Source organism: Aplysia californica, unplaced genomic scaffold (genome assembly GCF_000002075.1).
Source record: "Aplysia californica isolate F4 #8 unplaced genomic scaffold, AplCal3.0 scaffold00836, whole genome shotgun sequence".
Lineage (NCBI taxonomy): Eukaryota > Metazoa > Mollusca > Gastropoda > Aplysiida > Aplysiidae > Aplysia > Aplysia californica.
Genome location: NW_004798106.1, coordinates 43,114 through 56,804, shown reverse-complemented (window position 1 = coordinate 56,804; position 13,691 = coordinate 43,114). Strand labels below are relative to the sequence as shown.

At 38.9% G+C, this 13,691-nt stretch overlaps 1 protein-coding gene across 4 annotated transcripts in view; it reads right to left on the bottom strand.

Annotated features, from left to right (window-relative positions):
- Positions 1-244: 244 nt before the first annotated feature.
- The window catches only part of LOC101858523, a 16,274-nt gene continuing 2,827 nt past the window's right edge, over positions 245-13,691 (bottom strand). The window contains exons 1-5 of one of the 4 annotated variants that reach the window (XM_035972777.1): positions 13,246-13,365; positions 5,125-5,203; positions 3,695-4,816; positions 3,023-3,538; positions 245-1,480 (exon numbers count right to left, since the gene is read on the bottom strand). In XM_035972777.1, coding sequence (XP_035828670.1) covers positions 375-1,480; positions 3,023-3,538; positions 3,695-4,816; positions 5,125-5,173 — 2,793 coding nt within the window. In that variant the 5' untranslated portion in view covers positions 5,174-5,203; positions 13,246-13,365 and the 3' untranslated portion in view covers positions 245-374. Of the gene's footprint in view, positions 1,481-3,022; positions 4,817-5,124; positions 5,204-8,078; positions 8,400-13,245; positions 13,366-13,691 lie in introns of those variants that run through there. The other 3 variants (XM_013088927.2, XM_035972775.1, XM_035972776.1) reach the window with 3 other exon arrangements.

Here is a 13,691-nt window from a genome sequence, read left to right as displayed (position 1 = left end):
TTTTTATTTCACGGAGGTTTGGACCAAGGGAAATAACTCAACATAATCATGTCCCTCATTATTCTTGTCATGACAGAATCATTTCCCTTGAATCAAAAAACTACTATTTTTGACAAAATATGTCCGAAGTTTGTTTTTTTCGCAGAACAGAAGTGACGCTACAACATGTTTGTGTTCATGTGCACAAAAGAGTTTACCGTCAGCAAGGTGTTTGAATGTTCGAGGCCCAGAAACAAAAAATCAATTCAGGAGACAGAAAAAACATGTTTTATTCTATTATCACTTGTAGGCCTGCCTACAATACATATCTTTTCTTGTTACTACACACTTTTCATAACGGCGTATGGCAGTCTTACACCAAGCAGTCAATATGTTTACTCGAGTAAGTCAACGTGTTCAGAACTTATGTTCCCAAAACTAGAGGTACGAGAATGAGTTAGAGGCCAGCACCTGACACCCTGGCCAGTGATGATGAGAACAGGAGCACCACTACAACCAGGGCAGGTGTCTGCGGTATACACACGACTCGATTTGATTAACAGTTTTGTTGGGACATCAGCCACATCGCTCCGACTTCCACCACCTGGATCATTCCATGATGAAGTGCTGGAGGATTCCTGTGTGGAAGAGGATAGGTCTTGACCATTGAACGTACTGGAGATCAGACCTTCGTTACTTTGATCAGTCTGTTCTTGTCCTGGTCGATCTAGATCTCCAGAGGGTGGACCCGGGGGGGCAGACGTTGGAGACTGCGCAGCCATGGTATGTGTGTCAATCAGTGCGTCTGTGACACCAGTGTCCTCACCACCCTGTTGAAAGCCCATGGTGATGTGCTTGCTCAATCCGTGTGGATGAGACACTATTGTAACCAGGTAAGGAGGCTCAATTTTACCAGCAAGGTTCCTGTTCATGGTATGAAGTTGTCTGGAGAATAGTTGGATGACCATGCGCAGTTTTCCAGCAAATTCAGTGTCATGGGTTACTACAAGTAGGTCATTCAAATCGGCCTTCTCATCCCGCTGAATAAGCTGTACACCCTCAAAAGTTTTAACATTGGATCTATCGTAGCTGTCGAAATTGAATTCTGCTACAGTTCTACAAGCCTCTGCGTCATCGTAAATCACATGGCAACCTGTCCTCAAAACAAATCCTTTCCATTTCTGGCATGGCTCTGAGCCTTGTTGACTGCAGTGTGAACAAGGGCAGGGTCCTCTTCCACTGAACCCGTCAAGGTTCTGTAACCACCCCGTGCCGAAGCGAGCTAATCCAGGACGATATAATTTAAAAAGTTCAGGCCTGTCCTGAGATACATAGTCTGTTTTTATGCGTACAGTTATTTTGGCGAGGAGTTTGATAATCTGATAAATGCCCTTGTAAGGTGACGGTATCAGCTTCATGGAAAACTTCCTCATGGGTATAAAATTCTTATGGTAAGGATTCTTCCTGCAACGTCTGACATAGTCCAGGTCACCGATTATCTCTGAAAATAAGACAAATAGCACTTTTAGATACCAAACTAGTCAACATTTGAATAGAAGAACATAACGTGATAACTCATTTACAACCTGAGGTCAACTTCTTTTGATGTGGGCACTCTGTTGGCACAGTTGGTACCATGCTGGACTATATAGCGGATGACCCTGGTTCGAATCCCAAACTGGGTGTTCTTAGGAATTGAACTCGGGTTTCCTGACTGTATGCAGCAGCAAAGCTCTTAACCGCTTAGAAAATCCACACCATAGATGCCTGTCTGCATAATAAGATCATAATTATGTGAGGAGGGGCATGTGATGAGCTGAGCAGGAATCATTACTATCATTTCTGACTGCAATGTAGATAGCTTAGATTCATATCCAAAATGTGTCAAGACACTATAGAATCAGGCGCAAGTCCATTTTTGGCAATTATTGGTGTCATCTTATAGCCTGGTCATTTTCCTTGCTTTTGTAAAAAAAAAAAAAAACAACTCAAAATGCAATCTTAAATACAAGTTGAGATTGGATTGAAAGATTGATTTGATGTCAGAGGTAAATTTAGTGAGAAAATGGCTGCCCACGTTTGGTGACTTCCAAAGCTGTATTATCTTTGAAAACTCAAAATTACATTTAGGTGCAGTTTAGAAACGTTTGTCAGTAAAATACATGCAAGAATTTGTTTTCAAAGGGACATAAAAGTAAAGGTGATGAGCCCAAAAACAAAATATTTAACAAAAATTCTCCTTCGGGCGGAAAAATGTAGGTTTCTTTGATTTCCTTATTTTGACGAGTGCCTGATTTCACCAGGAGGCCACACAAACGTATTCTTGCATCCTGGGTGCTATAGACAGTTGCATGTCCTTCCTCCCTCTTAACTCAGTACAATCAGAGCTAGTCTTAATTCGTGGAGAATGTAGCGGTCACACAATTGATATTTCCCCATCGGCAGAAGACCTAGGCATTTACATGGCTCATTTCACATCATCAAACAGAAATGGGAAACACTAATTGACATTTTCAGCAGGATAATGAGTATGCTGTCGTGTACCTTTTTAACCTTTTGACAAAGCAATAAGAACTGAAATATACGAAGGCTCATGAATAACGAAGTAACGCTTCATTTTTTAAAGTGACCCAAGCAGGTCTTCAAGATAAATAATTATCAAAATCCTTCTTAATCTAAAATTACAACTTGATATAAAGGTTAAATAGCCCAAACATGTTGAGAGGGATGTAAAAGTGTAACCACCAGTGTTGTGTAGAAAGGATAATACAATGATGCGATGATTCCCTACCAAAGACGGGGTTGGAATGTGTGTGAGGGCATGTGTGTATGTATGGGGGGGGGGAGATTCATTTGGCTGATTAACTTTGTTACATGTACCATGTGAAAGTGAGTACCGGTAGTTTGAGCACAGAGTTCATTCCTTGGGAGCAAAAGGTACTCAAGAGGGACCACTTACTCCGTCTTCGAAGCTCAATCTAAATTGTGTCTGGTGGCTTGGGAAGCTCAACGTCACCATTCATGATGATACTATAACACTTACCAGAGGTCATCAGGGAAAGTGGTTCTGCCTCCTCTTTGCGGCTGTCATTATTTCCAGAGAAAGCTGGTGACAGTTCAGCTTGAGGGCGTTCACCACTAGAACTGCCAGAGGGCTCTGTGTCAGTTCCTGTTTCTGTAGCCAGCTGACCTTCCGAGTGACTCTGTTTACATGTTTGCTCTTTGACACCAGGGCGGCTCTCATTTCCGCCACAGTCGCTCCCTACATCTTTATCTATTTTTCTCTTTTCCATTCGTCTTCTTTCACTTCCTTGTCTTACTTCACCTGAACTGTCATTAATGCCACTTCCTTGTCTTACTTCATCTGTACTGTCATTAATGCCACTTCCTTGTCTTACTTCATCTGTACTGTCATTAATGCCACTTCCTTGTCTTACTTCATCTGTACTGTCATTAATGCCACTTCCTTGTCTTACTTCATCTGTACTGTCATTAATTTCGCTTCCTTGTCTTACTTCATCTGTACTGTCATTAATGCCACTTCCTTGTCTTACATCATCTGTACTGTCATTAATGCCACTTCCTTGTCTTACTTCATCTGTACTGTCATTAATGCAACTTCCTTGTCTTACATCATCTGTACTGTCATTAATGCCACTTCCTTGTCTTACATCATCTGTACTGTCATTAATGCCACTTCCTTGTCTTACATCATCTGTACTGTCATTAATGCCACTTCCTTGTTTTACTTCATCTGTACTGTCATTAATTTCGCTTCCACAATTAGAACCGAGTTCTGAAGTTGTCGCCACCAAACTACAGTCATCCACCAAGCCCCTCCCTTCACCAGGACCAGTCTCTTGTTCGTCGCTGTCACTTTCCTCATCACCAGAACCTATAATCAAGGAGTCATACTTGTGTTCAGTCTTTTTCCATTCCAAGCTAACACCACTGCAACTGTGTTCTGGATTGTCAATCAACTCTCCCCTATGAGGTGCCTGAAAGACTCTCCGCCCTTCCCTGCCAACCACGTACACCGGTGAACCACTGCACCCACAACAAGTCGGGGTGTCGTATTTGTAGAAGACTGACTCGTGGAATTCACCTTCATTTTGCAGTACACATCTCCGTAGACATTTGCCAACACTAATCTGTTTATTGCAGCCGTGGGGGTGGGAAACAATAACAACCAAATTCTGCTCAGTTAGCTCTTCGGACGATGTCGCCTCCAGTGGATCCGACTTTGTATTGTAGACATAGTCAGTAATAGTCACCACGTAAGTCCAAAGCTTGTAGTCGTGTGTGACAGCAATAAACTCGCACACGTCACCTTCTGGGTCACTGCTTTCTACGCGAACGCCAGTAAGAGTTCTCACTTTATCCCGCTCGTGCTCGCTGTCGTAAAACATGATTACTTCGGCTCCGTCTGCCTCTTCATCGTCAAACACAACATGCTTGTTGGTGTACACTCTCAATTCCCCCCACTCCATCGCAGGTTCTGAGGAACTCCTGCATGTCTTGCACACGCAAGGACGATCTTTGTAGAAGTTACATTTCTTAGCGCTCCACAACCATCCACTTCCGTGTGAGCGGATGCCCCTCTCTCCCTTCTTAGTTCTCTTTGAACTCATCTTTCTAAGAGCCACCTTTGCTGTCAGTTTCGCAAGAAGTTTAATGGTATCCAGAATACCCTTGTCCTGGAAACCTTCAGGTAGAGAATTTAGATCAAAGTTTGGAACAGGCGTAAAGTTTCTGTGTCCTTTGTTCTTGTGGCAGTCATTATAAGCTTCATGCAGGTCACGTTCCTCATTCACGTTTATCTGGATCTCATGTGAAACTGGGAAACAGAAATAAGATCAAACTTAAAACAAAATGACCAGAAATGTAGCTCTAGCGTAAAAAGATCATCAGCATCATCATCACTTTTAAATCAGCATCATCATCACTTTTAAATCAGCATCACCAACAACACCATCAGCAACATTATTATGATCAGCACATTTTTGCCACCACTAACAAGACATCAACAAAAACAACAGCAACAATGAGAGCAAAATTCTGTTTCAATAACCCCCGTGCCCCCCCCCCCCCAATCCACCCGCACTCACTCCCACATTTACAACATAATTTTCCCAGTGCACTCACCTGGAGGGGGTGAGTTGAACTGCCCGGGTCTGGGGGTTTCTTCTGCCATCTCATCTCTCTTCACAGCCTCCAGCAGTCACTAAGGACACAAATTTAAAAATAAAAACATTACAGACAATAGAAAAAATATAAATTATGATATCTTTTTAAAAATTTATCAATTTATTCATACATACTTATACTTATATAAATTAGGGCTTTTAAGTTTATGGGCAATTTTCCTGAAAACTTGAACTTTGGGCAACATATGAATCAGATTTTAAATTTCAACCAAACAGCTTCAAGAAGTATTCAGTTTATCTTTGACATTATATGTCTAGTTTTGGTACCTACAGAGTTGATGTAATAGCTTGCTTTGTTTCTTTGAAAACTGAAATAAAGTTTAGATCAGTGCACGTGCTGTGGTCTTTACCGCTACATCCTTACACACTTGCAAAGTTTCAGATCAGACAAGCATGACAAAAACTCGTTTTCAGCAACCTCACGTCCTAGCAGCACTGCAAAGCCACAAGCAGGATGACGTGATACATGAACTGTTTCATATTTTTTATGGTCCTAATAAAGGCCACACACAGGTTTTTGGGGTACACTTTGGGCCCAGACAATGTTTTTTGAGTTTTAAGAAACTTCCCTCGAAAATAATGTGCTAAATCGAATGGAAGTACTCTCAAAGTCCTATTTCAAACAGATAGCTCCAGAAAGTTTGCAACATTGTGAACCAATACAATGCTTTAAATGTAGAGCAATTTTGAGATGTTTTTGCTCCTTAGTCCTTTCCTCAAAATGTTCATTTCTGGGCTTTAAAAGCTAAAAACTCAAAGTCAAAGACTATTCAAGACAAAGTCATGAAATTTGTATCACCATACCATTCCAAATGAAATGACGCCAGCTTTTTCTAATTTTTGAAAAAAAAAAAGTTTTATGATTTTTTTCACTTTGCTATTTTGACTATTTTTGTCATTCGCCAATACGCAAGTCTCTCAAAATTAATACAATTATTAATGTTTACAATTTCAAGAAATGCTAGCTACATTTTCTTAAGATTTTTATGCAGATTACAAATATGTTATTAGTTCAATGTACTTTATAGACAGCATGAATGGTTTTTGAGTTTTTAGTTTTTGAAAATGGTCCTTCAGACAGTCCAGTTTCACTCTAATCTGCGATTATGTAACTGATGCATGTAATGATTCCCAAAACTGATGATTTCTAATCACTGAATGGAATACTATGAGAAAACAAGAAAAAACAAGAAAAAATCACTTCATTCTAGAACTTGGTGCTAAGTAGAGTAGTGGCTGCAACTTTCCACCACCAGCTTTAACAGTACTGAAGGCTCAAAAATAATGAAAAACCCTCAAGTGCCACACCAGTTTAGACGGCTGAAGCCGAGGTAGATTTTTTTTATATTTAAAAAATCCTGGCGGCCCAAGAAACACACTGTAAAAATTCATAGAGGTTCATCAACCATTTAGCTATCATATAGAGCGACTTCCTTTGGTATTTACTTCAGCGCAGTGCATTCACTAGTAGCTTAATTCTTTTTAGTGTGCCTGGTTGCGTTACCAACTAAAGTCACCAGCGGTAGCGAGTGCATATTACGGCATGGTGACTTAAGTCGCCGACGGTACTGTAAGTGTTTAATTAATTAACAATTATATATATATATATATATATATATATATATATATATATATATATATATATATATATATATATATATATATATTGAAAGTTAGTTATAATGTAAACTGTACTTTCAAAAGCGTCTGTGCCTGTTTAAATTTTCAGAAGAATGCCCACCATAATGTACTATTTAACATTATGATTTCTGACTATACTTGACATCTTATACCAGCGTCTGTGGAGTAGCAAGGAAGGCACATCACCGTCACACACAAGAGATTTGAGTTCATTTCCCATGTGGGGAAAATCTTTATCGAGTCAGCTCCCTCTGTCTGTCGGCACGGACATTGTATTCTCTCAGCCGAGGTTGGGTCCAAAAGTGAAGGGTCGAAGAAGCCTGTCTGCTAAACTAAATGATCCACATGCTGTCAATATGGGGGTATAGAATAATATCTACAATTACAATTATATAAAAAATACTCCGCACATCGTTTCATTTGTTAAAGTTAAAGATGATATAGGATGTAGACTATTTCATAGTAAAACACAATGACATTGATGAAGGTAGAGCAGGAAATATTTCTACCTTTACATTGGACATAGGCCTACAGAGGTCAAGGCATTAAGGCCAAGGTTGTCAACAATTAAGAAGTGACAGCTTCACAGACTTAAATACTTCAATAACGGGTGCACTAATAAACCTCAATATCAGGCCTACCTATTCACCGAGACAAGTCCAAATACTTCAATAACAGGTGCACTAATATAAACCTCGATATCAGGCCTACCTTGTCACTGAACCTATTGTGACGTGTATGATGACTTCACATTCGTATTGTCAACTAATGGATTGAAAAATGTCGTGTGATTGTTTGCTTATAAGTTATAGATCTATGCCCAGTGCCCATTGGCACACGGTTCAGTTTAGTTTGGTAGGTATATAAAGGCTAGACAGATTGAGGGCGAAAAACGACCGGCACAACCGAACGAAGCCAACGGTAACCTTCAAAAACAAAGGCGGTTGTTTTCAAGGCTGTGAGTCGGGTGATTGACAGTTTAATGTTTGTGTTTATGAATGTTGTTATTCCACTCTTCAATTCAGATTTGTTCTTAGTCATAAAGACAGTCTGAGGCTGATTAAATTTGACCATGCACCTTAGGTGCGTTATATACTGAAAAAAATATATAATAATTTAAATAAAACCTGCCACTGCCACATGTACGAAACGCTAGTCTCATAGATAGATCTAGATCTATATATAGCTAGCTATGCCAGGGTCTGTTCTTTGTTCAAACCATTTTGATTTTCCCTCTGTTAGGAAAATTACCTTCTTTTGCGACGTAGTCTAGGTGTAACCTCAGTCTCAGTGTTTCCTTTAGATCAAAACTGATGAAACGTTTCCAGTATCGCTTTGGCTTTATGTTACTGCAAAGATTCTACCACAGCACAAAGTTCCTTCTCACGGCAGTTTAGGCCTAGTCCGAAAGAAATTGAGGAATGAGTATATCTAGATTAGATCAGCCAACGAAACCAACAAGAGCTGCTAAAGTTAAAACAAAGATCTTTGGTATTTTATGCTGGTATCTTTGGTTAAAGTTAACGAGCTCTAATCATTGGCGCTGGAGAAACCACCGGAAGAACATAATTACTGTTACTATAAATATCTATCGGAAATTTCTAGGCCTATTGCGTTCAGTCGAGGCCACAGAATTCTACACTTATAGAAGCGGAACTCCCTCTTCGCGATCGCCGATTCGCTGTGAGGAATTGAAACTAAAACATGGCGGCCAGTTGAGGGCACCTTTGGCTGCGCCGCACAGCGAGGCTTCGCGTTGCTATGCACGCTGATGCTAGTGGTAGGGCTTGGAAGACACCTTACATTAAGTTACATCAGTATTTTAAAACTTTCTTCGAAGAGGAAATATAGTGAAATAGTCTAGTACATTTTTACTGCCAACAATATGTCATAATTGGCAATGTTACAATGTTTTTGTATCTGTATTGTTGGTTTGTTGTTGTTTTTTTAATGATGGGATGGGATGGGATCTAGATCTATCTAGATCTAGATCTCTAGATCTACTACTAGATCTAGATCTACTAAAGATCTTCACAATCACAATACACTTGATAATAACACTAATTATGAACATTAACTCTGTTGGAAAAGTATCTAAATATAGTCTTGATTAGTACTAGATCTACGATTGGAGAATGTGTCGGTTGCACATAAAATACATAGGCCTATTGTACATGCTGCCAAAAACACAAAAATGCAGAAAAGGCCTCTAAATATTGTTTTACACATAAAAGCCAATAATGCAAAACAAAGTAAACAAGAGTGGAACTGGCATATGTTTCCTGAATATATGTTCAAAGTCATTTTCTGTGTGTTTGGAGTGTGATTTCTAATGCATGAATGAGAGGCTCATTCAGATGTGATAATGAAGAAACTTGTGTCTACAGTCTCAACAGAAAGAGTTCCATGGCGAGTGATCACTGGTCAAGGATTTCAGAGCTGTGTGCATTTTGAGAAAAATGTATCCCCATACTCTGGATCACATGTCGAGGGGATGGGCTTGTCCCCCTGTAATCCCCGCACACAGTAAACAAACACATATTTTGGAACACGAACAAGAAAAAATAAGTGGCCTCTTGTTACGGATCAAATTGAAGTCTTGTTACAATTCGATCAATTGATAATAGTGCGCATTGCAATGCATTGGCTAACTCAGCATTATACGCTATTTAATAATACATTCGTCAGATTTGGAATCTTAAATTATAATCATAATTATATGTGCCGCGCGTGGGAAGTGAAAGTGAAAGGAATTGAAAATGCTTTCAAAAACAAAAACATAATTAAAGTAGGACTACATGTGCTTATAAAGGCTCAAAAAGGTGTATGGATGCGGAAATTAATGTTTCGGATGAAAATAATACGCTATCTTCACTACTGTAGCATGCGGTCAAAAATTTGATGCGCAACTTATTATCAAATATCTAGGCTACTGAACTATCAAACACCTAGATCTAGATTCTCCTACGTTTACACAATGACTTAGATCTATATCAATTCGTCTTAACCGATGAGTATTTTTTTCAAACATTTGTACACATCTATAGGTTCTATATTATTCTAGAAATTTCTTTAAAGAAAATTCTTTAATAAATACTAGCCCAATATATAAAAAAAAAATCCCAGTCAATGGTTTCTACAGATTTTTAAAAAGTTTATAGCTGGAGCTAAATCTCTTTTAAAAGCAAGTCCGTCCTTTTTTCTACTTCTGCTGGCGACATAAAGTTAATTATTGAACGCATGTTTTGAGAACATTAATAAGATCTAGTGAAAAAATATGTTCAGTGTAAAACAAATTTATTGTAATAAGTTTTACTACTAAAAAACTACGTAGGCCATATGCGTATGCAAAATGTGTATGGGAAGCTAGAAGTGCTATGAATTTTTTTCAGTTCTGTAGATCTTATATATATCTATATAAACTCTGTATGTCTGCTTTTTCTGTTGTTGCACTCCAAAACACAACAATTTAAAACCTTAATTCCAATCTCTAGTTGCACAGTGAATTCTGTAACTCAAAATTACAAACTGGACAGTAAATGTTCCACTTTTCACTCGTTTGTAAAAGCCGCTCTTGCTTTAAAAGCTATAGGGTTACTTCCGAAAACGATAAATAGTGCCCTCACGACGCCATTGTTTTCGGTCTTCAATTCCTCACAGGTCACGTGGTACAGTTCCCGTTCTGTAAGTGTAGAATTCTGTGGTCGAGGCCAAAACGGAATAAGACAAGACGGGACAACAGCCTCATTTTCGTTCCAACTGGCTCCCCTTGGTAACCAGCTAGCTGCGCGTTAAAAGCGTAAACAAACGACAGGAAGAAAGAGCGCACTGTTCAACTCGCTGAAATAGCTGCCTACTTTGAATTTCATAATGGCAGTTTTGCCTTGGGTTTTTTTTCATATAAACTGATGGCTGATGGGTATTTATTTTGACTGGTTTTTGTTCACATTTTGAATTATAGTGAGTTGAGAAATTTAAGGTTTTTATGAACGGAAAGCGGTAGTGGGTTGAACATGAGAATGATTATGTAGATCTAGGAGTTTATGAAACGTAGAAGTAGATTAGATTCTAGATCTTACAGTTTAAAAAACACAGAACAGCCAGTGGTGCTCTGCAATGAACAGTTGTCAAACAACAATACAATAGATTGGATAGACCATGCACCTTAGATGCGTTCTATACTGAAAAAAAATAAAATAATTTTAATAAAACCATAAAACCTGTCACTGCCACGTGTACGAAACGCTAGTCTCATAGATAGATCTCTCTCTCTCTCTCTCTCTCTATATATATATATATATATATATATATATATATAGCCGTACTTATTCTTAATATGATGGCTAGACTGACCATTTACAAAAAATAGGCCTACTGAATTATAAATATACATTTTTAGTGTGCAGTACCTAAAGTATTTGTATTTGAGACGAAACCAGGTACCTTAATGACAGTGCATGTATTCTAAACCTCCTGTTTTCTAATGTAAATAGGGCCTAAGATAAGTACGGCTAGATTACTACTTAAGGACGGGTAGACAGCCAGGCTAGACGTACTTAAGGACGGCTAGACTGTCAGGCTAGCCGTACTTAATATTGATGGTTGAATTGTAAATGAAATTTTTAGTTTGCAATGCCTAAAGTATTTGTATTTCAGACAAAACCAAAAGGTGCCTTACTGACTTGCATGTATTTGAACCTGAATAATTACTAGATCTAGATCTAATGAGACCTGTGTACTTAACAGGCTTGAGTCAATTGGGCCAAACCTAGATCTAAGTACGACTAGACTGGCAGTCTAGCCGTACTTAAGTACGGTTAGACTCTCAGTCTAGCCGTAGTACGGCTAGCCACTTCGATTTTTTAAACTAAAGATACGGCCACTGTCCAGCAGCCTAACTGTAGTCGGTGTAGACTAGATCTAGATTTCTAGATCTAGATCTAGATCTAGATTAACTACACAGCTACATTGTTCCCCAATGTCAGAATCAATGATCATGAACTGAAGCTAAGAAAGAATGGCACTCCTGTACAATAGCCATCCTGTTTGCACTAAATCACTCAAGGCCTTTAAGTGCCCGTGTAGTAATTTTTACGTGTTTCTTATTTAGATTTAAGCATAGATCTAGATTATAGATATCTATAAGAATCTAGATCTAGATCTAAACTGAATTAAAATTATAGATCTAATCAAGATCTATCTAGCTATCTAGATCTAGAAATAGATTATCTTCGCTATCTAGATCTAGATAGATCTAGCTATCTAGATCTAGAAATAGATTATCTTGGCTATCTAGATCTAGAAATAGATTATCTTGGCTATCTAGATCTAGATAGAATCTAGAGATATAGATCTAGATCTAGATTCACTCCCACATGACAATAATGGCCGTCATGGAGACATTAAACGGGACCAATTGTACAGGTGCACCAAAAAAGAAGCCATTGAAACAAGCACAAAATCGAAGCTTAAGTAGATCTATCTACTGTTGATATGATAGTATCATTGATAGTATGAGTCAAGTTGCATGATATAGATCTAGATCTAGCAGATAGAGTGTCTCCGCCAATTCACAGACAAGAGTTGCCCTTCGGTCATTCGCCAACCACTTATATTATAGGGCTTAGATCTAAATCTAGATCTAGAGATCTAGATCTACTTTCCGAACTGCACACTCTTGGCTGGGTGCATAACAAAATCTAGACTCTCTAAATCTAGATTCTATATCTAGATCTAGATCCAAATCTAGATAGGCTACGTTTATTCATTAATTACTCTCTCTCTCTCTCTCTCTCTCTCTCTCTCTCTCTCTCTCTCTCTCTCTCTCTCTTTCTCTCTCTATCTCTCTGGGCTAAAATATATAAATTTTAGTAGGCCTAGGCCTTGGCTAGACATACCCAAGACACAGTATCTCCCCCTGACGTGTGAGTACGTTATAGCAAAGTAGTAGGTCGGGTGGGGGGGTCAGGGGGTGTCTCCTCCCCCCCCCCCCCCTGAAATAATGTGCCGTAACATCTAAACTAACAATTTGCAACGTTTTTCAGTGCCAAAATCGTGTTCAAGGCCCTAAAAAACCTTTAAAAGCTACATAATAACCCCTTTATGAGACGGCAGGGTTTCTATAAATTTACCTAAAAGCCCCCACCTTAGTTTCGTCTCAAAAACAAATACTTTAGGTAAATTATTGCAAAGTAAAATCTAATTTACAACTCAGTAGGCCTATTTTTTCCTGTCATTGTCATCTTGCCATCACAACAGACACAAAGTCAAAAATGATATCTAACTTCTTACGACTTACGTTGTCACGTCGAGTACGGTCGACGAAACTCTCGTTTTAGGCCAGGGATGTTCTTATTGATATTCAAACCACTTTATTCCCTTTTTTAAAAACTATAACATTATCTTTCAACATAATTACCTTCTTATGCGACGCGTCAACCATGGTACAACAGCATACCGAATTCTAGCTCGCAACGTAGATCTAGTTTCGTCTGTAATGGCGGAATGTCGATTGAAAATGTGTCCAACAATTTGACGTTTATATTACTTATTATAGGCCCCGGAGAGACCACCGGAAATACGTATTTTTACTGTTACATGTACTATAAATATTCATCGGAAATTTCTATTTCGTAGAGGTCTGTGACCCAAGACGGCTGTGACTACAGGTAGGTAGTCGGACTGAGATCTGGTGAATGCTCCAAGTCGAATTCAGTGTACCGAGATACAGGCAGAGACAGAGACAAACAGACACACTGATAGATAAAGGGAGCATGAGACCCATACAAATGGAGAGAGAGAGAGAGAGAGAGAGAGAGAGAGAGAGAGAGAGAGAGAGAGAGAGAGAGAGAGAGAGAGAGAGGC